Source organism: Pygocentrus nattereri, chromosome 12, assembly GCF_015220715.1.
Source record: "Pygocentrus nattereri isolate fPygNat1 chromosome 12, fPygNat1.pri, whole genome shotgun sequence".
NCBI classification, from domain to species: domain Eukaryota; kingdom Metazoa; phylum Chordata; class Actinopteri; order Characiformes; family Serrasalmidae; genus Pygocentrus; species Pygocentrus nattereri.
The window spans coordinates 6404794-6430502 of record NC_051222.1 but is presented as its reverse complement, the minus strand read 5'-3'; the positions used below and the strand labels follow the sequence as shown (position 1 = coordinate 6430502).

Here is a 25709-nt window from a genome sequence, read left to right as displayed (position 1 = left end):
CTCCCCTGGGATGTCCCTGTGGTTGTGAGGCATTTGAAGCTACAGGTTTGCCTGTGTAATTCTTTCTCCAGGAGAAAAGTCTGACTCTCACCATGCCTTTTCAAAACCTCCTTTGAGGATGTTGCTGCTGTGGAGATACCTTGCCATTTTGAACTGTTTTTACATTCAATTCTCTTTCACAGCCTTTTTGAAAACTTGGCTACTTCCTAAGACTCCCAGTCTCAAGGATCTGCTGTATGAAACTAGTACTTTTTGTCTTGCTTATCTTGCTGGTCTCAAAAATGGTCTCGAAATGAATAGATTTCAATATAAACTGCTTCCACTACTCAGCTCATCTTTGTAGTGCTACTAGTATTGTCCTTAAACAATCACAGGTACATTTCATAGCTGGCTTCTCCGCAAATGAGTGTAATTTGGAAATAATACAAATTCTTCTCACTGTCTCTTTCTGTGCAGCGGTAATAAAACTGCACAATGAACTGTAATCCGAAGAGCCTTGAAACTGCTAACAGATTATTGAAAATCTTGCGCAACGTGAACCCATATGAGTCATTTTCCTGCCGGTGTCTTTTTTTACAGGCAGACACTTTACCCAAGGGGTGTTTTTCACCATTTTTCTCCTCGCCGGCTCTCATGCAGTTACGATATTGATTCGACTAGTGCTAGCTTCGTTCAGAGTCTCAGCCGGTACCCGGGCCTTTTGTAGTGCCTGCCTCTGCCCTTTTGTTGTTGATCCTACCCTTGATAAGTGAGTTTTCTTGCATAAGCTTTAGCGTCTTCCTTTTTCAGGTGCTTCCTTGATCCCCATTTGAGCTTCCTGGGGTCATAATACCTCCTGCAACATTTTCATTTCTCTATGCTTAGCTGGTTTGGGCCCACTTTATATGAAGTGTGTATAATAACTTGTGTAGTTACACATGAATAACACATGCAAGAATCCTGTAACTACTGATGATTTGGCCAGTGTTACAGATGAATTAAGCACAGCCTATGTTATTACACGTGTGTATCAACTTCAGTTTTGCCTCCTGTAATTACGCAAGTATATCTTATATATTACAGATCAGAAGTCTTTTCCAGCAGTTAAAGGAAATACGGTTTACATAATTACTGTGTAGTAACTGTAATTGCACGGTGGCGTGGTGGGTAGCGCTGTCGCTTCACAAGAAGAAGAGCCTGGGTTCGATTCCCCGGCCGGGGGAACCGGGGTCCCTTCTGTGTGGAGTCTGCATGTTCTGCCCGTGTCTGTGTGGGTTTCCTCCAGGTTCTCAGGTTTCCTCCCACAGTCTAAAGACCAATTGTCAGGCCAACTGGACTTGCTAAATTGCCCCTAAGTGTGAATGTGTATGTCTGTCTGTCAGCCCTGTGATGAACTGGCGACCTGTCCAGGGTGTATCCTGCGTTCTGTCTAATGACAGCTGGGATAGGCTGCAGCACCCCCGTGACCCAGAAGGATAAGTGGCTTAAAGGATGTGTGTGTGTGTGTGTGTGTGTGTGTGTGTGATTACACTGTACCTATATAACAGCTACACAAGACCTTTCCTGCAGTGTAGTGTTAAAGTTACACTATAAAATATATATATTTATAGAGATTTTGAAAACAAGTGCAGTTGTAGTTATTTTCCACCTATTTTAAAATGTAACTAACATTACACTGCAGGAAAGATCCAAAGTTCTGTTATCATTTATGTGTCCAACAAATGGCCGAGGGTCTCCTGAAAATAGCCACATTTGGTATGTGTGACCGTCACATGTAAATACTTTATAATTGCAATTGTAATTGACCCAAAAAAAACCAAATATCCCTGAAATCTTGGGTTTCTATGGGAAAATGATAAATGTACAATAGAAAATAATCATATGCTTGTATTATATACAAAAGAAGCAAACTACAGATGCTGAACAGCCTGACTGAAACACCACACACAGTTAATAACATTCTACTCTTGTGAATTTGTATGCTGATGAAATCTCCGCAGGATGACATGCCAGCATTTATTTCTATGTACGCCTGTCATACTGAAGAGAGATTTTGTCTTGTAACGATCGGGGTTTCTCCACATACCTAATGGGTGGAACTGAGACGTCCAAAAGGACTGACACATCAGGAGCTTCAATACATACTAATCAACACTGCTGCAGGCTGTAAGGGTCCTACCACTCTCAAACGAGGCAGGGTCTTGAAGAGAGTATAATGAGACCTCTCTTTATCCATGGATTAACATTATCCCTCTCACTATCTCTATACCCTGTAAATGATAAAACCCACAGTCCTCTTCATCAGTGCTGAAATCCCTCAGTGACTGAGGTGGGTTTCTTCTGAGTGGCTTCACCATCATTCCCTGCTCATTCTAATGATTGCCAGTTCGTTCTTGTGCCTTTCGTCTGTCATCTCAGCAGCTGTGTAGTGCATAGTCAAGAGCAAAGCATATCCTGACACATTTCGTTTAGTTTTTTTGCTGAGGTGTTTACAAAGCCTGTTTTAATTTTCTGTTTTCATGATGAAGACTCGGGCGGCACGGTGGCGTGATGGGTAGCACTGTTGTCTCACAGCAAGTAGCACCTGGGTTTGAGTCCCTGGCCAGGAGACCAGGGTCCTTTCTGTGTGGAGTTTGCATGTTGTCCCCGTGTCTGTGTGGGTTTCCTCCAGGTTCTCCAGTTTCCTCCCACAGTCCAAAGACATGCAGTCAGGCCATTTGGACAGTTGGGATAGACTCCAGCTCCTACTGTGATCCAGAAGGATAAGCGGCTTAGAAAGTGTGTGTTGTAATTACACTGTACCTATATAACAACTACACAGGAACTTTCCTGCAGTGTAGTATTAAAGTTACACTTTAAAGTAGGGCCTGGGTTCGATTCCCCGGCCGGGCGACCGGGGTCCTTTCTGTGTGGAGTTTGCATGTTCTCCCTGTGCCTGTGTGGGTTTCCTCCAGGTTCTCCGGTTTCCTCCCACAGTCCAAAGACATGCAGTTAGGCCAACTGGACTTGCTAAATTGCCCCTAAGTGTGAATGTGTATGTCTGTCTGTCTGCCCTGTGATGAACTGGCGACCTGTCCAGGGTGTATCCTGCCTTTTGCCCAGTGACAGCTGGGATAGGCTCCAGCACCCCATCCGACCCAGAAGTAGAAGCGGCTCAGAAGGTGTGTGTGTGTGTGTGTGTGTGTGTGTGTGTGTGTGTGTGTGTTGAAGATAATGAAGACTCAGCTGCCACTTTATGAAAAATGCTCAAGCAAATTGTCCAGCAGTTTAAGAACAACATGTCTCAACTAGGCCTGTCACAAGTGTTGCGTAATCACCTAATATCTATTTTTTGCAATGCTCACAGTTATTTGAGATGATAGCAATTATTTAAGCTGACAACAATCATTTTCCAAAGTCTCCATATTTCACAAAATTATAAAGCCACAATAAGCAAAATCTGATTGTGTGTGTTAGGCTGAGGTAAATAAACATAAACCAAAGAAAGCAAAAGTAAATTGAATTTTTGGGAAACATCATGGGACTCGTAAACAAAAAAAGTTCTAACTTCCAATTTGGTGCTGTAAAATGTTTAGAGGGAGGCACAGTAATGTGTGTTTATTTGTTAGGATAAAACATTAATGTGAGCACAATAAAGGTTTTTCACTCTCAGGAAAAACTTAAGTTCTGTTTGACTGCACATGATTCTCTGTAACTGACACACATTTGTAAAATTTCATGATTGTGACAGCCCTAGTCTCAACACATGATTGCATGGATTTAGAGTTTTCACAATCTACAGTCCATGACATAAGATTCAGAGAGTCCAGAGAAATTGCTGACCACATTGGCTCTAGAATATTTCCGAAAACCCTTGTCAGTAAACACAGTTCATTGCTGTATCCACCGATGGATGTTCAGACTCTACTACGCGAAGCAGAAGCTGTATATCAGCACCATCCAGAAACACTGCCAACTTCTTTGGGCTAAAGCTCATCTCAAATGGACTAATGCAAAATGGAAATGCGTGCTATGGTCTGAGGAGCCCAACTTCCCAGCTGTTTTTTTTTTTTTTTTTGGAAATAATGGATATTGGCTTTCCAGGCCAAAGAGAAGAAGCACTATCCCAAATGTTACCAGCATAAAGTTTAAAAGCCACTGTTTGTCATGATGTGATGGTGTGTTTGTGCCAATGGGTAACTTGCACATCTGTGAAGGCGCCATAAATGCTGAGGGGTACGTATGCATTTTGGAGCAACATGCTGCCATCTAGATGATGTCTTTTTCAGTGACCCTCCTTTGTTTTAGCAAGACCATTGCAGGCCACATTCTGAACGTGTTACAACAGTTAGGCTTCATAGTAAGAGAGTGCAGGTGTTAGACTGGCCAGCCTGCAAACTAGACATGTCCTGACAACAGAAATCCTGGACTGTTAAGCAGCTGAACTGTTATATTAAGCAAGAATGGAAAAAAAAGTTTCCACTTTCAACTACAACAATTGGTGTTCTCAGTTTCCAAACAATTACCAAACCGTAGTAAAAGAATAAGGTGGCGTAACACAGTTGTAAACATGACCCTGTCTAAATCTTTCTTTGTGCTGTCGAGCTTTTTTGTCTGCTTAGTCTGAGCTGAACGTTTGATGGCATAGCAACGATAAGTGAGGTGGGACAACGAGTAAATTATAAGGATTAGCTTGATACTTTCATACTTTAGGTTAATCTTTCATTAGTGATAATCTGTCTTAAGTACTAAACTGGAAAAGCATGTTTCTGTATAATCGAGCTGTGGTGATCTGTGCCATGCACTAGCAAACCATGTTTCTGTTGTTGTGGCTTAAAGAAAACAGCAAACCACATCCATTGCTACCCCATTACTCTGATATATTTATCTGGCAACCCTGAAGAGAAGTGATGCATGAAGGATAACACACTTGACTTTTTTCATTAAAGAAAAGTTTAAAGGACTTTCTTTCCCTTCACAACATGCTCCCCTATGTAAGCTTCCACTGGCCTTGTGGCAGTGTCACACACTTGCATCCACAAGCATAACAAGCTGTGCCTCAGCCTGACCTGAGTGGAAGTGTTAAGGTCATGTCATCGAGGCCGTCCGGTCTGCAGAAGTGTTCGGACAGGACAGTGGAAGTGAAATATGGCTGTAAATGCCAGGAACAATATGTTTGTATCACACCTGTAGTTTACAAAGGCCACAGGCATGACAAGACGTGCCCTATATTTATGACATGGGTGTCTACAGGGTGGGAACGTAAGGCTTGTGTGTTCTGTTGGAGCCCCATAACAATACATGACCCCACAAAAGCATTTTAACAAGAAAATGTTGCAGTGAAATTGTTCTGTCAGTAAATCTATGCGTAAAACAGGCCTAAGTTAGCAGCTTAAATATTTTGCATATTGCCCTTAAATTATTAATTCATTTGTTCAGACAAGAGAGGGATAAATGGACAAAAGGCTAAAAAGTTAATGCAGTGTGACTTGCTGTTTTGCTGGCTGTAGACTGTAGAGCTGTGGGCTTATTTTAGATATTAATAAAGCCCTGTTTAGGTCTGGTTTTCATAAAACTGTGGAATTATTGTGAAGATTTTTTAAGCCTGTGCTTAGGTCAGATTAGCTAGACAGCTGGTGTAGAACCATTGGGTTATTTTTATTACTGAATTATAATATTAGAGACTAATAAAGCAGCTTTTAGGATTGGTTAGCAGGGCAGATAGTACAGAATCATGGGGTTCTTTTTGGAGATGAATATGCTGGGTTTAGGTCTGGTTAGCAGGGCAGTTGGTACAGAACTGTCACTCTTTTGATCTATTGATGCCCTGTAATGCCATTGGATTTAATCATGATCCATAATAAGCCTATGTGTAAACATGCACATAAGGATGTATGTAAGCTTGTGTGGAACCCAGATGGCAGGAGTGAGGCCCTCTCCATCCTTCAGGCTGTTCCAATTTAAAATGCTACCTTACCTGCACATAATTCCGCTGAGATGGAAGAAGGAGATGAAGTATGTTCTTCAGCCTGAAATTCTCAATGAAAGAGGACTTCACGAATGAATGTTGTCCACTATGAACAGCCTTCTAAAGCAGTGTATTGATATGATGTAGTGCATATTGGGCCTCATACAAGTTGTTTCTTATTTTGTATTCCTACATTTTTCCCACTACTTCTCGGAAGTGGCTCACATGAGTCATTGTTTCTGGTTCAGCAGACATTCATAGCCTTCCAGCCAACTGTCGCATCCCCAAATGCCATTCTTATACGAAGCTATAGATAGATTTTCAGGTAAGTAGTTAAATGCATTTCTCATTGAACAGAATATAAAACGCTACTAGTCGAAATTCTGGACTCACCATTTTAAGGCAACCAGGTTACTTTTTAAAGTTAAAACATTAAATCATTTTTACAGTGTGAGATCATTAGGAATGGTTGGATAGCACTGTGGATAACACGACTGATTGGTCCACAGGACAACTAGGTTCATTCCACCAGTAGTTGTTCTGAGTGTTGATTTGTCTACTTAGAATTGTATTTTTCTCCAATTTTAAAAGTGAAATGAAGAAAAAATATGGAGTGAGATGAATAAAGTATACAAACAAGGTAAAAACAAAGTTTTCTACTTCACATTTTAAGTGTCTCTAATAAGAATATAGTTCACCTCAACAATTCAATGTAACTACACATGATTTATTCACTGTTTCAGGTGGATTTCTTTGTACTGCTGCTTTTTCCGGCAAGACTTTAGGGTCCCGCTTTATATTAAGTGCATCTAATAGATGTGTAGTTATGTTAGAATAACATATGCAACAACAATGTAACTACTGATGATTTAGTCAGTGTTACAGATGGATAACAGAAGTACAGCCTGTGTAATTAAACATGTGTACCAACTTCAGTTTTGCCTCATATCATTATACAAGTGAATCTTCTACACAGGAACTTTCCTGTAGTGCAGTGTTAAAGTTACACTTTGAAGTAAGTGGCAGTTCCTGTGTAGTTATTAGGTGTAATTATGTAGGTACTGTGTAATAAAGGAGTGGTAACATAGACATTGCTTTGTAACACATTTAATTAATGTTATAAAAGCTAAATTTTAATATAAGGGGACGTCTGCTGTTCTGTCCCATTACAGACTGGCTTAAAGCCTTGCTAAAAAAAAGTGCTGTTCCAGTTTGATTACAAATGTAATTACAGGTTAGGTAATGGGTAATTAATGGTATTACCTTTGTGTAATTACATAAGTGAGAATAGGCTGTTACAGCTGTTAGGATGCACTTGTGTAAGTTCATGAGGCAAAATTCAAATCGATATGCATATATAATTCCATAAAGTGTACCTATGTATTCTATATCTGTAACAGTGACTAAATCATTAGTAGTTGCATTGTTGTTCTATATGTTGTTCATATGTAACTGCACAGTTACATAAACTGTGACCGACTTTTCTTACTGTAAATAGCTGTAATTACATACCTCACGACAGTACTTACACCGCATCTGTGCAGGAAATGGACTTTTTCCTAATATTTTGCTACCTGTAGTAGTATCCTTGGATCCTTTTGGATCCCAAACCCAGCCTAAAACCCAGTATTTTCCCAGACTCAGTATTTTTCAGACTCAGGTTGGGCAGCAGATGCAAGCCTGAATAATACTAAATATTAAACACTGTTTGTAGACAGGTTTGAGACGCTTCCCTGTAGTTCCTGAAGTTTGCATTGTGTGCCGTGACAGGAGTCTGGAAGTGATGAGCTTGCATGAATGAAACCGGATCCTTTCTACCAATTGACTTTCTCCGACCGTGTGTGGGAGATACGCAGGTAAAAGTGTCAGATGGTTCTGTTCTGCCGTCCAAACCTGTCTAAGGACTTTTGAAAGGATCTGAGGAAGACGACCTTGCCCGTTTCACGAACGTTATCCAGCAGCAGCCGCTTCAGTGCAAGGCCGCATCAGGAAAATGCAGCGAACAACTTGACGTCGTCCCCAGGTAGCCCCACATTAGACACTAATGGGCACGACACACAGCTGTCAAACACTCGCACACACTTCAACTCTTATTCTACTGCAGCTGCCCGTGTCTGACAGCTCTGCCGCAAGCTCACAGTCCAGCTTGGGGAGTTGCAACACCCAGCGCAATTATTCTCTCCCGCTGACTTTGCCTGCAAAAACGTAATTGGAGGGGCAAAAGTTTGCACTCGAGCCACTTAGAGGTAAAACGTAACGAGAAGAAAAATCGTTCAGGCAAGTCGCCCCCTCGTCCGCACTTTGGATGCTACTGTGACGTGGAAAATAGACTTTTGTTTGTTTGCTTGTTTACCTGTTTGATGTTGTTTTCTTTAGTTGTTTGTTTTCGACATCCTGGTAATGGGAAAATGTTTTTCAGCGTCATTTATAAAGATTAGGTCACTCTGAATAAGCAAATTACTAAGATTCAAAAGGAATGTTGGAATGTTTGGTTAAAGGAGATTGGCTCGGTTTTAAATTCAGCTAGCATTTCATTTATTTTCATTTGTGAATTACTGTTTATCTTGCTTTATAACAATTTGTTTATCTTCCAACGTTCCTATCCTAGCATGACCAGATCAGATTTTTCTTGACAATAAATATTTCATTTGAAATTTTCAGTGATCAGCGTTTGGAAAGCTGTGTTACCCTGGGGGTCTCTGGGTGACATATATTAAACAAGACTAGTCATTTTTGTGTACTACTGCTAGATAATTCAATGACCTGGATGACTGAAAACCTTCCGTTTTTAAATTGAAATATGTCGCTGTTGTCAGAAGAAGACCATGTATCTCCAAAATGGAAACTTTACAGGAGAAGGAAAAAACCTGCTTCACTTTTAATGAAAGTCAATGGAACCAGATGTATTTGCAAGCAATTTTGGGTCATTTCTTTTAGTCCATTCTTCATGAAATTTGCACACAGCGTAAACAGCAACAGGCATTTTCAAATTATGTAAAAAACTGAAAAACATTAAACATTAAAATATTAAACAAACAGAGGTTTTCTTCTGACAGCAGTATCAATACCAGTTCCATGCAGTTTGTCTTAATAGCTTGTTATTTATGTAGTGCACTGTGAAACAGATATTGCCACATGGCACAAGGTGATGAGACAGTCATTTTGAGATGACATTAAGGTCCAGAATCATGCCATTGCAAGTATGTACAAGCATACAGTGGAGACTGTATGTGCAATGCATATAGAAAGAGAATGCAGTGGTTTATAAGTCTATTTTGAACTATAATAATCATAATTTATAACCAAAGTTGTTAGAAGGTACTTATAGAAACTTGGTTATAAAAGCTGATCGTGTGTGTAAAATTGTGAGGTACTTATTAGTCAGCAGGACTTAGTGGCAGAGTTTCAGCAATATGTCTGTATCATGTGATATACTGGTTAAGATTTGAGGCTTTAATGTCACTCAGGGTGTTGAGAAAAGGCCTGATGGACACATTCTTCTCACTTCGCTGAGCTCATTATTGCCTCTCTCTGTAATAACTGCTCCTCGTCCACTGAGCAATTCAGTGGACTAGCTCTCATTCACTTAATTCACCAATTATCCACTCACTGGCGAAGGCCAGGTGCCGTAGCCAGGGCCAGAGCTGCAAAAACATCATTTACATTCACAGACGCAGAGGGCCCCAGAACAGTGGTCAGATTTAATGGTTCAGGCTTGAAGGTCAATTATCAGCATGATACATGTAACTGCATTTGTAATTTGTGTTCACTTGGAAATCTGTTGAAAACTTGTTGAAAGCTGAATTAAGGCTATTACTGGCTATTCTGACTTCACTGGTCAATGCTGTTTTATTTGATTAAGATAAGACTAAGTGACCCTTCTTAGTCCTTCAACGGGGACATTTCACCTCTGCATTTAACCCATCCATGCAGTGGAACACTCACATACAAACTAGTGAACACACACACTAGTGGGCAGCGGAAACACTTGCCTTAGTGGGGAGTAGCCCTATTCACAGTGCCCAGGGAGCAGTTGGGGGTTAGGTGCCTTGCTCAAGGACACCTCCGTCGGCTCAGGGAATCGAACCAGCGACGATCCCTGACCTCCATCCCATGACTGTCCAGTTGGATGGAACTGAGACATCCAGATGCCGTAGAGTCTGCATGTGTGATGTAATAAATATGGCATTTTGAAGCAAAACAACACCTTTTGACCTAAACAGTGTGGCGGTTTGAGGTTGTATGATGCACTGTGAACGTAATTACCAAATCGTTTGTTCTGAGACTTCCCCTGACTGTGGTTTGTCTGCATGGTATCACCGCACAGAGCCTCTAGTTCTAGTTCTAACTAGATTTCATGAATAGGTAGATGTTTAATTTGCTGTCAGTGTGGACTCACTTCTATGTCCCAATGTCCCCAACACTCCACCCTTTCCCTCCCCCACCCGTCCATCACTTTGTAAGCTCCATTCATGATTTAGTTCTGGCCTCAGGTCTGCCTGATCTGAGCCTTATAGGGCACGAAAGAATACCAGCTTTGGGCCATGTTTGGTCCAGTGTTTCCCAGTCCATTATACAAGATTCTAGCATAATTGACAATCATTAGCTTAAAGAGTTCAGTTTAGCTGAAGAGATTATTTACAGTGCCTTTTAAGATATTCCTGTCCTCAAGCTCTTACTGGTGATTGTGAGATACCTTCAGAAGACAGATCTTCTAGTGCAGGCAATCAGGCCTTTACAGGTCTTCATTAGTGATAAATACAGGTCTGGAACTCGGCCCAATCAAAAACCTTTCCATCTGCCATCTTTAAAAGACTGTACCTTGTCCTTGGCTGTTGAGAAAAGCTTGATTACGTTCCCTGACTGCAAACCATTTGTTTCCTCCATAGTGAGCATATGAAGATTGAGATTTGACAGCATGCCTCAGCCAAATTTGATTTAGCATTGTGTGTATTGAATTATGCTAAGTGTGTTCCTCGTCGTAGAACCGAGAGAAAACAGAGCACGATCTTGTTATGACCTTGTCAAAAATACTGCCGACCTCTGCACTTTTTTCACGTCCCTGTGCCCACCACATTTGCATACACTTACACGCTTCTCTGTGGCTTTTGATGTCTTGACATGTCATTCAGTTTTAGGAAGTCTGTATTTTAAGGTTTCAGACGGGTACGCTGCACACTTCTGCTGAACTGGGGTTGAGTATGTGAATGTTCTTCCCAGATAAAGAGGTAGGAACTCTGGCAGACTCAAGACAGCAGAGTACGTCCAGAGGGGGAAAAGTCACTCTGAATAAAATGAAACTCATATTTGAACAAACTGCAATGTTTAATAATCTCATCATCCACTTTATTAGAACGATCCACCTATGTTATAGCTCCGTGATATACAATGAAATTGGAAAGTGTCGTTTTAGTGTAATTTTTATTACTTGCATATTAGCAAGTTATTTTATATGCAATAATAACACCATTTAAACATAATTAACTACAGTAGATGTACACCTTCTATCTGCATTTTCACACTAAGTGATGGGGGGGGGGGGGGGGGGGGGGGGCACTACACCCACCCAAAGAGGCCAGTTATGCTTTCTTGGACCCCTAGGCATGGATCAAGCCCCTGATTTCCCAGCCTTAGGCAGTTTTCCCATTCAAATTTCCAGTCACAGTGCTAGTGCCCAGTGGTGTTTGACTTTGAAGATGGTAGTCTTGGGCCTATTAGCCAAACAGCTTACAGATGCTGACTGTAGACCAACATAGAATTTTTTATACTTGCTGGTTTCAAATGAATTCCACTGAAGTACCATAAATATGTTACATTTTATATCCCGCTTTAATCTAAGTACAAGCATATTAAGCTTAGCAGAGTTGCCGGGGGGTTTCTTATGAGTATGAGAGCAGTCTACCACCCTTAAATGTCCAGATTTGAGGATGTTGAACACAAATGCCCAACCCCATTTCTTCTTTTCACCCCTACCCCTTATTTTCGATTGTCACTTGGAACTGAGTTACACAAGGTAGTGGTTAAAATCTTGCCCTACGAAATGGGACCCTCAAATATAAAAGAACATTACCTCATTAACATTAACAGGCTACTGGAGCTCGGTAGGCAGCCTGGCCCATCATCAGTGATAGCAGAGAAGGGAAAAGCTTGACTTCAGTTACATTTAGGGCATCACATGCCTTCAAAAAGTGGGGAATAAGACACTTATTTATTGCCGCCCACCATTAATTCTTTGGGGACACGAAGTTGAAGACGGCTAGTCACCAGTTTGTTGTTCGTATTTTCCCATTCTACCTTAAATGATGCAGCAGTTACATTCTGGCACCTTAGGCGTCAGAATTGCTGGACTATTTAAGGTAGAACAGGAAGGTTGGCTATCTATTTACAAGACATTACCATGCTATTAGCGATTTTTGTAGCCTTGTCATGAAGAAAACGACCATAATACATTGAAACGACGTTAAAACAGTGATTATCGTTATTTTTAACGGAGAAAGTTCTCACATTTGAGGGTTTCTTTGGTTGCTTGTTCAGCCACCTTGCCGGTTTTTATTTTTTTCTCGTAACACTGTTTGGAGTATCTGAAAAACCTCCGTTTGGAGGGCCATGTAGCCCCAACACTTCACCCTACCTCTCCATCACAACAAAAACTGGGACACCCTACCCCTAGACGTGAACACACAAAACAGAGGGCTAAGGGCGAAGTGGTGGGTGCAAAGGATGAAATGGTATTGGGCCTTGCGCATCAACAGATGAGCTACAGTCTCTAACCAGCAAGGTGGCGCTACAAAGTAGTGGTTTCTACCAAAGCAGCCACTGAGTGAGCATTTTGAAAATAATATTCACGGTATATGAAATCTTTATTTGTGCGCTTTCAGAACGCATTCCTGGTTCTCCGTGGCGGGTACCCCTCGGGACCGAGAATGCAAGCGATGCAGAAATGTGTTCTACATGTTGAAGGCTACCCTTGTTTGCTTATTATCGCAGTCGGCGGGGTTCATTTCCGAGGAGACGCTGAAACTGCTTCTGCTCGTCACTCGGGAATGCGTAGTCAATCTGCGCAAATGGATTCGCTGCTAAACGATGTGGCACGCACACCCTCCTCCACAGGAAATCAATGCATGATTATATGAGCTATAACCATCCATTTCCTTCACATTGCGCAAGCAAACGCTTCCCTTCACATCCTTCAGCATTCCTCACACCCTTCCGCCGAGGTCCTGCTTATCGGTTGTGCTGCACTACTGCTCAGTGTGACAGTCCCGGCACCTCACTCTACCTGACGGCTCAAACTGTGAGTGGCAATAAGAGCGCTGGGGTAAATTATTTGCGCAATTTACCTCTCAACATGCTTCAGCTGCCTCATACAATAACCTCGCGCCCGGGTTACGACACCGCTGTTTTTAAAGCCGGAGACCCGGCGTGCCCCCCTGTGTTAGAAGAATATGGATTCGCTTTAATGGCTGTGATTAACATTCTCTTGATTACGTGTTGCGTGATGCCCCATAAATGTCACAGTATCTCTTATTTACGCCTCTCTTTTCGCCTCTGAGGCTAATTGTTATTGATTCCCCGATATGATGGATAGAAGTACATTCAAGCAATTGAGTCCATGCTGTGATTTGGCTTGGAGCAGCTTTCCATCATCAACAAGCCCTGTGTGTACAGTGCCAGTCAAAAGGCTGGCATAATTGATTAATTGTGTTGTTTTTTTTTTTCTATGTTCACAGTTTTTTTCAAATAAAAGGGCTTGATGTAGTAAATAAATGCCCATGTCTGTAAGCTAAGGTGCCCGTTTTCAATGAATGGGTTTTGTGATGTCACGAACACCAACGCATCTATATGCACACATACACCTATTCAGCCTACAGCAGTTCTGCCCTGTTATAAGGAGCATTTTAGCCTGCACTGCTTTTTAAGTGAAGCACGATACAAGGCACCGGGGTCATTTACATGCGAATGTAAGAATTCTTACAGAGTAAAGAGGTTTTAAAAATGAATTGGGTCAGTTTTATGTACGTAAAACCTCGTAAATATCATGAGTAGGCATCAGGAAAAAGGAAGAAAAATGTAGAATATGACCACCATGGATTGGATCAGGGAATGCCTACCTGTTGGAGGGCAATCTCGTATCTCAATTTTTGTCATTTTTCAGATTTTGACATCATTAGAAAGTACTCCTTGCCCTTTATTTTGTCTGTAAATTTCACGAAGAACGGACCAAAAGAAACGACCCAAAATGACTTGGAAAAAATTCTGGTTCCATTGACTTACATTAAAAGTAAAGTATGTTTTTTCCTTCTCCTGTAAAGTCACCATCTTGGAGATGCACTGTTCCAACAACAGTGCATATACAGTATAATATTAAATACCAACTCTTTCCAACATCAGTGTGAAGAAAAGAAAGGCTTTCCAAGTCAATGGATTGACTATGCCTTCCAACTATGTCAGTCTGGAATGATAGAGGTTGTTCAAACATTATTTACCCCTGCTGTCCTTCTGCTACTCATCAACCTAGGTGATAGCGCTTTGGATCGTTGTGGTAAAAGACTTGTTGTCTTTTTCTCTGAGGTTCTCCATCATCTAGTATGAAATGCCTTTGAAGAACAGTTGTTTTGTGAATATCCTGTGATGTTTTTTGAGGCATGAATGAAGCGTGTTGAAGGTCCCATGGGGTATTTGAAATCCTTGAACATCTGTGCACAGAATTCTGAGCAGCGTGGAGTCAACCAGAGCCCAGGCCCCATGTCACATACAGCACCGTGCAAAAATCAAATACCTGCACTTTCATTTATTCAATTTCCAGTCAAAGCAGACATTAAGTACAAGTTCTCAGAAGAAGGCAGAAAATAAATAGTGTACATGTACTCATTAGGCTCATTAGGTGTGTAGCCCCCTTGTAGAAGAAAGATATATATATATATATATATATACACTGACTCTAAATATATACACATATACGCAATATACACTAGTACTGCACTATTTCCAATGTACAGTTGTACAGTAATACGTTATGAAACGAAACATATTGAATGAGATAAAACTATGATATGTGCTGGTGTACACATTTATGTATGTGCAGTTAGTCTGAGGTAGATAAATAAATGAGAACACCGATGTAGAAAACATCCAGATCATACAAGATAGAAGGGTAGATGATGTACAACATGTCAATCTGTATGTGTGAGTACAGATTTGCTAGACTGCAGGTGCGGTGAGATCAGAGTAAGTCTGTTGAGATGTGCATGTGGTGTGGCTTGTCCATGGAGATCATCATGATGACTCAGTGACTCAGAAGTGCAGCGTCAGGCCTATAGACGGGTACATCAGCACTACTGGCTGTTCAGCACTTTGGCCCGGGGTAAGAAACTGTCTCGGAACCGGCTGGTTCTGCACTTTATGCTTCTGTACCTCCTCCCGCTCGGCAGCTGTGGGAACAGACAGTGGCTTGGGTAGGTGGAGTCCTTCGAAATCCTCCAGGTCCTCCTCTGGCAGCGGCTGGACATACAGGGCTGCTGAAAGATTATGTTAAAAGTCCAGTTGTGGTCAATAGAGACTAATCATGAATTGTTTCAGTTTGTTACAATATAGAGGTCCAAGTTTATTAGCTACATCTACCCTGTAGCTACACTCATTGACCATTTCGTCAGAAGTACCTACACCTATATAGTAAGTGATTCTATGATGATTGTATCTAACAGGCAATTTCGATCATCCCTTAAAAGTCAAATGAACATTTCCAGGTCCTGACCTAAGATGGGCTTTACATCTCATTCGCCTCATCAGTTAAATACCAAGATCTTCATGCGGTGAACCTGCGGTGTGTGGAAAGCAAATGTTCAGTCACTTTTCAAAACAAATTTTCAGACATAACATATTAAGAGATGCGTTTAGCCCTATTGTTCCATCACCATTAACTGTTACGTCAACCCTCTTAGGCTACAGGAAAACAATTACCTGTATATGGATGGTTAGAGTGACCAAAGGAACTTGCGACAGACTTGCTGTGTCTAGACACTTTGTTCCATCAGCATACTGACAGATCTGGCCTACTGAGCCAAAGATGATGAATGGGAACGATAGAGGGATCAGCACTAATGTGGTCATCCGTCACTCCATTGAACCTGTTTGGGGCTCAGTTAATTTCTCAGATCAAGATTGTTCCGTCTCCAGAGCTGTGATGAAAGATGTTTCAGGCCTGATTCTAAAAAGAGGCTTTAAAAAGCTTTAAAAATTAGCAAAATAAATAATGTGACTCACTGTCACTTAACATGTAGCAAAACTGCTTCTTAAAAGGCTCAGTGGAATTTGGGTCACTGGTTATCCATCCATTTTCTAAGCTGCTTCTCCGCCAGGGTCACAGGGGGTGCTGGAGCCTATCCCAGCAGTCTTCGGGCAGAAGGCAGGATACACGCTGGACATAGTCAAATTATTTCATTAGCATTTGTGAAACTGGTATGTGGTAAAGTAATTATTGGTTATGTCACTGTAGTTTGTGAACTGACTTCGAGAGATCAGTCAAATGTTCAAGGTGCACATCAGTCAATGGTGTACAGATACATTATCTGGACAAAAAATACTGGGACCCACATCTTAATCATTGGATTCAGGTCTTTCATTCAGTCAAATGGCCACACGTGTACAAAATCAAGCGCCTAGCCATGCAGCCTGCCTTTACACACATATGTGAAAGGATGGGTCTAAAGAGCTCACTGAATTCAAGCATGGGAATGTAATACGATGCCAGTGTTGCATCAAGTCAGTGTGTGAAATTTATTCCCTCCTAAATATTCCACGATCAGCTGTAAGTGGTATTATTGAAAGGTGGAAGCGTTTAGGAACCACAGGAACTCTGTGAATTGTCAGACCATGTGAAGTTAAAGAGCAGGTGGCCGAGGTGCTATCTGATGTCGACCCTAAGAGGATGGGTTCCCCTTTTGAGTCTTGCTTCCTCTCAAGGTTTCTTCCTCATGCTCTTAGGGAGTTTGTCCTTGCCACTGTTGCCATGGCGACACTCATGGGGGCTTGGACCTGGATTTTTCTTCTGCTTTGTGACCACACGTGTTGCAGAAAGCGTTATACAAATAAACTTTGACTTGACTCTGCTGACTCAATAGCAGAGCTCCAAACCTCTGGCATCAACATCAGCAAAAATCCTGTGCACCAGGAGCTTCATGGCATGAATTTCCATTGCTGAGCAGCTGCATGCAAGCCTTACATCACCAAGCACAATGCCAAGTGTTGGAATGAGTGTTGTAAAGCACCGTTACTGGACTCTGGAGCAGTGAAACATATTCTGTGGAATGACGAATCCTGCCTCTCTGTCAGTCTGATGGACGAGTCTGGGTTTGGTCAATGCCAGGAGAACATTACCTGCCTGACTGCATTGTGCCAGCTGTAAAGTTTGGTGGAGGAGGGATAATGATATGAGTTATTTTTCAGGGTTTCAGGTTTTTCTTAGTTCCAGTTAAAGGATATCTTAATTCTTCAGCACCAAGACATTTTGGACAGTTTTATGCTTCCACCTTTGTGGGAACAGTTTGGGGAAGAACCTTTTCTGTTCCAGCATAACTGAGCCCCAGTGTACAAAGTAAGCTCCACAAAGGTCTGGCTGGGTGAGTTTGGTGTGGAAGAGCTTGACTGGCCTGACCTCAACCCTGTCAAACACCTTTAGGATGAACTAGAGTGGAGATTGCGAGTCAGGCCATCAGTGTCTGAGCTCACAAATGCTCTTCTGGATGAACGGGTCAAAAATCCCACAAACGCACTCCAAAATCTTGTAGAACGCTCCCCAGAAGAAGTTGTTGGCTAGTGGCTCGCTCATTTTAGAATGCTTTTGAGAAAGTTCTTAACCTGATACTTAGTGTCTGGACAAACAAGGTCATAAATGATGGGCATACCAGTCGTAAATATAACAGTGTTTTATGAAGAAACCAGGTTATCAGGTTTCCACCAGTAGCATTATGCAGAGTTACGCTAGCTGCAAGCTAGTGATGGGGATAAAATACAGTTACAGCAGTATTTGTAGCTTAAACACAGGCAATTGAAGCTTTTAGAATACGGTCGAGTACTTTTTACTTTGCTTGCTGTGTTCTTTCAGTAAAGACTTTCACTTGTGATGATGTGTCATGTCGGGTGTTCAAGACCCAAACAAACAATTATTAAATCCGATAATGATTCTGGATGATCTCTGAACATTCCTTAATGTTTGCATTTAATAATCATTGCTACAGTTGTCCCAAATTTGGCCAGGATTTTATGTTTAATTTCCCCCCATAGTTGTCTAAGGCTAATGCTAATGAGGTTCAAGGGCAGAGTAGAGGCTTGAGTTTAATTACATTAAACATGAGGGAGAGTGAATTAAAAAGGGCTCCGAGCCTTTCATCCCAGACGTCTTTATTCCCACAAAGACTGGCTCTTGGGTGCGCCTTCACAAAGTGTCTCAAAGCAGGACTGCAGATAGTAATCGTATTATAAGGACGGGCGTGCGGGTTAGCGAGCTAATTTTGGGGCTGAACTCTGCGCTGAGCTAAGGTGAGCAAAGTTCCTTTGGGTTGAGCTCAGGACCTCCTTAATTGGAAGCAGTTAACCTTGTTAGCCCATTTGTCTCGCCAATTCTCAGGCTTATAAGGAATTGAATTAGGTGAGATCAGAACAGGGCAACAGCAAACTGTGCAGGGCATTGTGTCTTCAAGCCCGGATCTGCTCGAAAAAACCAAAGTGTGCTCACAAGTTCTTTTGAAGCAAATAGCACCGCATGTGGCGCTTTATCTCCTGTAAAATGCTTTTGTGCTTCTGTTTGTGGTCAGATGCATTTATCTCCACGCCGGATTCAAGCCGTTGATTCAAGCAGCAGTTGTTCTCAGACTCGTCTTCTTCTTGGCCATTGATCTTGCCAAATTTTGTCTCTTGTCCTGAACAAAACCAGCTTCTGTTTCTGAAATATGTGTATTTTTTAGTATTTTCTTTCTTGTAACCCATGTGGAATGACTCAGTCTTCATATCCTTTTGTTCTTAGAGTTTGCATTGAATTTATTCAAAACAGCCACTGAAGGCCTTCACAGTTACCTAAGAATAAAGTCGGTCACACCGGTGACGTCAGCTAAAAGCTTCATATGAAATCAGGAGCTACATGAGAATATATCTGAGAACTGAAAGACGCAGTGGACTCACCATGTGCTTTTCCTCATAGATCCTCAGAAAACAGGTGAAATTACGTCGAGTGATGTCATCAGTGTGACTTTTATGCGGTAACGCCAGTGACATGACTCCTGGGGACCACAGCTTTCATTATATATTTTATTTGGCATTTTGTTTCTTTGTCATTTAAGTCATATATTTCACAGTCATGTGTAGATTATTGCAGTTAAAATAGCAGAAAAAAATGTTTTTTTTAAACCTCAAAATATTGCCTCAGCCTTTCCACATGACAGTGGGGACGAGCTCTTCTGTGGTGCCTGGAATTCTCGACAATTGATTTAAAAAAACAATATTGCTAAACTGACGGTTTAAGAAGGTGTAATTGTTCAAACAAACATTGTTTTATTTTAAAATAGAAATAAATTGTAACCCTAACATGTTTTTTCAAGTGCGATATGTCTGTAAACGCTAGGGACACAAAAGTGGACGTTCCTGTAGAACGACCCAGACTTTGTAACACCTGCATAAGCATTGAATAACGTGTTTAAAAATGAATACTTGAGTATTTATGAAGAGCTGATGTCAGTATTCACCAAAATGAAAACGAAAGTAAACGCTTTAATGAAAGGAATGACATTGTATTGGCATGTAGGCCCTTAAACAAACGTGACCAACACTTGTTCCATTTATAACACCATTATGAAGCAACATCTGCCCGTTACGGAACCTGTGAGGCACATGTTTAGTGAAGAACCCCATTTATCAACTCTGGAAGGTTCTCATACCCTTTAATGATGTATTTTCCTGATCCTTTTTTTGTTTTAGTTTGGCATATTTAATAGAAATGACGCAGTGGCAGTCTTAACTAGGCCTGTGCCTCATAAATTCTACACGTTATAAATGGAACAAGGCCTCTTGGGTCCTACAATGTCATTCATGAACATAAATGCTAAGATGAGTAGTTCATTGATGCTCAAGTGTTGTAGATAGGCTTCAAATATAGTGTTACCTCTCATTTACACCCACCCACACTATAGTATATATGTGGGCTAAGATGTTAAGATGGAACATATCTTGGCATCTTGGCACCTTGGCACTTATAAAAGTACTCGCACTGATGTTTTGCTTCAGTTGGGCAGCTTGAAAAGCAGATTGTCTCTCCTGTCCGAAGGGAAGTTGTCTGATGGATGGAAAGAGGTGTGTTTAATTACTTATTTCAAGTCTGCCACCCATATTGGGGCAGAAAAGTACTGGTCTTTGTCTGTCTATGACCCAAAGACCCATTACCTTGTCCTCGACCTGGAAAGCAATTCATAAACTCTAACAATATTACCGGCATTCCGGTTTTAAAGATGATGTTTTGTGTTTGCATGCTAGCGATGGTGAAAGGTTTTATCAGTGGTAGCTCCATCAGTCAGCACTTTTTCTTGTATTATCTGACTAACATGCTTGCAAATCAGCCTGTAGGACTCTAGGAAAGCAGGCCAGAAGTCACTTGAACTCAAGACGCACTGAATAACATTCCTATCTCTTTATTTGTAGTCAGTTTTTCTGCGTGTAAACAAAATTCACCAATACCTGTCTCTGTTTTGCAGTCTGTCCTGGCACTGATAACAAGCTCAGCACCCTGTCGGACCTGGACCAGCAGTACCACACTCTGCGCAAGTTCTACGAGAACTGTGAGGTGGTGATGGGCAACTTGGAGATCACCAGCATCGAGCGCAACCGCAACCTCAACTTTCTTAAGGTGCGTTATGCCCTGGAATAGCCAGGGCCTGACAACGGTATTATTACAAACATTAAATATTTTTATACAGTATTATTACACACTTTAAGCTAAGATGTTACTAAATAATAAGACTTAGTATGTAATTTGGGATTTTAAGGGGTTCAACTCATGTTAATCCCTAATCCTAAATCCAAAACCTCAAACCTGAGAAATCACAGCCTCAGATTCCTCAACGTGATTCAGACCTGGATAACTTTTCATTCTAACTCTCAACCAAACCAATTCCAAGCTTAACATTATCAAAGTAATGTAGACCAGCATTTACCCTCAACTCTATACCAATCCCAAATTTGGTCAATTGCAACCTGATTTTCCTTAATCCTCAATTCTCTAACGATAACTCTAACTTCTAAATCTTAAACCTATCCAATCCAAAAGTGATTTAGACTGCATTCAACTTTTAGCTCAAACACTCACCTAAGTCCTAGACCAAGGGAGGCCAGTCCTGGTCCTGGAGAAAAGCTACCCTGCACATTTAGCTCCAACTCTAATCGTACACCTTTAATCCAGGTAATGAAGGACTTCAGGAGCATCTGAACTTTGGTGGACCAGGGTTAAGCACAACTGCCCTACATTAACAACAACCTTAACATCCGCATGTGAGCCAGATCTACATTAATACTTAAACTTTAAAACTTAACCTGAAACCTAACCAATCACATCCACAACTTCCTCAAATTAAGGCATATCAACACTCTGGCTGAGGGAAGATTGACCTGATAGGGTTTACACAGTCCTGTCCTGGACAGTCTTACACCTTTCTGGATAGAGATTCTCCGTTGAAAGGACAATAGGGTTTGTGGTTATGGTTTATGGTTAAACCCTAAAATCTAACCATGTACAAACATCAAATTTCTGAAGTATGTCCAGCTATGAAATTAATCCCAAACAACTGTAATCAACCTTACTCTAAAAAAACCTTACTCTAAAAAACCTGCTAAATGTCCTAGCCTTACTAAGCTGCCCGCAGTCTCATCCTCCTCATAGTGTGTAAGATAACCCTAATAAATCTGTGAACAATGGGAGGAAATCTAACGGCAGGCCCATAGTATTATTACACACTTAGGCTAAGAATAGCTCACTCTGTTTACGTTGCAGTCTCGTAACTAAATAAGAAGCATTAGTGTGCAGTAAGCCTGGGATTTTCACCAACTACATGCTCAACCTCCTGAAAATAAAGCAAGATAGCCCTACGAAAAACTTTAGCCTAATTACATGGGCAGGTGTGGGCTGGAGGTTAGGGAACTGGCTTAGGTAAACCTGAGGTTTAAAGTAGTTAGTTGTACTTCTCCTTATAAACTTGAGTATCTCATTGATGGGATGAAAACAATCTGAAAGCAAGAAGACATTTTTCGTCTCACTTTGTATTGAGTATCTTTAGTTGTTGTTTAGTTGTTGTTTAGTTATTTAGTTAACAATATATGCAACAACAGTCTAAGTGCAGATGATATATATTGCTTGGTACAGATGGTTATAGTACTACATTGTGCCTCTGAAGGAAATGGCAACAGCTGGCTGCAGTAGTGTGCTTGTGCTGTGATATGGTAACCAAAGTTCTGGTTTTAGCCTGTTCTGTAATATGACGGCACTTGCACAGTAGAGGAAGCTTTAAAGCTAGAACTTGGTTGCCATGTCACCCTATGGTATGTTATTACTGTTATAGGACAGCAGTTCACCCTATGATATGTTATTACTGTTATAGGACAGCAATTCACCCTATGATATGTTATTACTGTTATAGGACAGCAATTCACCCTATGATATGTTATTACTGTTATAGGACAGCAATTCACCCTATGATATGTTATTACTGTTATAGGACAGCAGTTCACCCTATGATATGTTATTACTGTTATAGGACAGCAATTCACCCTATGGTATGTTATTACTGTTATAGGACAGCAGTTCACCCTATGATATGTTATTACTGTTATAGTACAGCAGTTCACCCTATGATATGTTATTACTGTTATAGGACAGCAGCTCATCCTATGATATGTTATTACTGTTATAGTACAGCAGTTCACCCTATGATATGTTATTACTGTTATAGGACAGCAGTTCACCCTATGATATGTTATTACTGTTATATTACAGCAGTTCACCCTATGATATGTTATTACTGTTATAGTACAGCAGTTCAACCCTTGATATGTTATTACTGTTATAGTACAGCAGTTCACCCTATGATATGTTATTACTGTTATAGTACAGCAATTCACCCTATGATATGTTATTACTGTTATAGGACAGCAGTTCACCCTATGATATGTTATTACTGTTATAGGACAGCAGTTCACCCTATGATATGTTATTACTGTTATAGTACAGCAGTTCACCCTATGATATGTTATTACTGTTATAGGACAGCAGTTCACCCTATGATATGTTATTACTGTTATATTACAGCAATTCACCCTATGATATGTTATTACTGTTATAGGACAGCAGTTCACCCTATGATATGTTATTACTGTTATAGGACAGCAGTTCACCCTATGATATGTTATTACTGTTATATTACAGCAGTTCACCCTATGATATGTTATTACTGTTATAGTACAGCAGTTCAACCCTTGATATGTTATTACTGTTATAGTACAGCAGTTCACCCTATGATATGTTATTACTGTTATAGTACAGCAGTTCACCCTATGATATGTTATTACTGTTATAGTACAGCAGTTCACCCTATGATATGTTATTACTGTTATAGGACAGCAGCTCATCCTATGATATGTTATTACTGTTATAGTACAGCAGTTCACCCTATGATATGTTATTACTGTTATAGGACATTAGCTCACCCCTTGATATGTTATTACTGTTATAGTACAGCAGTTCACCCTATGATATGTTATTTCTGTTATAGTACAGCAGTTCACCCTATGATATGTTATTACTGTTATAGTACAGCAGTTCACCCTATGATATGTTATTACTGTTATAGGACAGCAGCTCATCCTATGATATGTTATTACTGTTATAGTACAGCAGTTCACCCTATGATAAGTTATTACTGTTATAGGACATTAGCTCACCCCTTGATATGTTATTACTGTTATAGAACATTAGCTCACCCCTTGATATGTTATTACTGTTATAGTACAGCAGCTCACCCTATGATATGTTATTTCTGTTATAGTACAGCAGTTCACCCTATGATATGTTATTTCTGTTATAGTACAGCAGTTCACCCTATGATATGTTATTACTGTTATAGTACAGCAGTTCACCCTATGATATGTTATTACTGTTATAGTACAGCAGTTCACCCTATGATATTTTATTACTGTTATAGTACAGCAGTTCACCCTGGTATATGTTATTACTGTTATAGGACAGCAGTTCACCCTATGATATGTTATTACTGTTATAGTACAGCAGTTCACCCTGTGATATGTTATTACTGTTATAGGACAGCAGTTCACCCTATGATATGTTATTACTGTTATAGTATAGCAGCTCACCCTATGATATGTTATTACTGTTATAGGACAGCAGTTCACCCTATGATATGTTATTACTGTTATAGTACAGCAGTTCACCCTATGATATGTTATTACTGTTATAGTACAGCAGTTCACCCTATGATATGTTATTACTGTTATAGGACAGCAGCTCATCCTATGATATGTTATTACTGTTATAGTACAGCAGTTCACCCTATGATATGTTATTACTGTTATAGGACATTAGCTCACCCCTTGATATGTTATTACTGTTATAGGACATTAGCTCACCCCTTGATATGTTATTACTGTTATAGTACAGCAGCTCACCCTATGATATGTTATTTCTGTTATAGTACAGCAGTTCACCCTATGATATGTTATTACTGTTATAGTACAGCAGTTCACCCTATGATATGTTATTACTGTTATAGTACAGCAGTTCACCCTATGATATTTTATTACTGTTATAGTACAGCAGTTCACCCTGGTATATGTTATTACTGTTATAGGACAGCAGTTCACCCTATGATATGTTATTACTGTTATAGTACAGCAGTTCACCCTGTGATATGTTATTACTGTTATAGGACAGCAGTTCACCCTATGATATGTTATTACTGTTATAGTATAGCAGCTCACCCTATGATATGTTATTACTGTTATAGGACAGCAGTTCACCCTATGATATGTTATTACTGTTATAGGACAGCAGTTCACCCTATGATATGTTATTACTGTTATAGTATAGCAGCTCACCCTATGATATGTTATTACTGTTATAGGACAGCAGTTCACCCTATGATATGTTATTACTGTTATAGGACAGCAGTTCACCCTATGATATGTTATTACTGTTATAGGACAGCGGTTCACCCTATGATATGTTATTACTGTTATATTACAGCGGTTCACCCTATGATATGTTATTACTGTTATAGTACAGCAGCTCACCCTATGATATGTTATTACTGTTATAGGACAGCAGTTCACCCTATGATATGTTATTACTGTTATAGGACAGCAGTTCACCCTATGATATGTTATTTCTGTTATAGTACAGCAGTTCACCCTATGATATGTTATTACTGTTATAGGACAGCAGTTCACCCTATGATATGTTATTACTGTTATAGGACAGCAGTTCACCCTATGATATGTTATTACTGTTATATTACAGCAGTTCACCCTATGATATGTTATTACTGTTATATTACAGCAGTTCAGCCTATTATATGTTATTAAATTAGAGAAAATATACTCTTACACCTTTCAAGATACATTTGTGTAATTACATGAGTAAAAACTGAAGTTGAGACACATATATTTACATAATCTATACCACTATAGTTCATCTGTGACAGTGAATACATCACCAGTGCATTGTCATAGTGGCTAC

At 40.4% G+C, this 25709-nt stretch overlaps 1 protein-coding gene across 2 annotated transcripts in view; it reads left to right on the top strand.

The window, feature by feature from the left end:
* The window catches only part of LOC108441681 (receptor tyrosine-protein kinase erbB-4-like), a 249159-nt gene that overhangs the window by 104132 nt on the left and 119318 nt on the right, over positions 1-25709 (top strand). For both annotated transcript variants that reach the window (XM_017721334.2, XM_037543609.1), the window contains exon 2: positions 20665-20816. In XM_017721334.2, coding sequence (XP_017576823.1) covers positions 20665-20816 — 152 coding nt within the window. The remainder of the gene's footprint in view (positions 1-20664; positions 20817-25709) is intronic.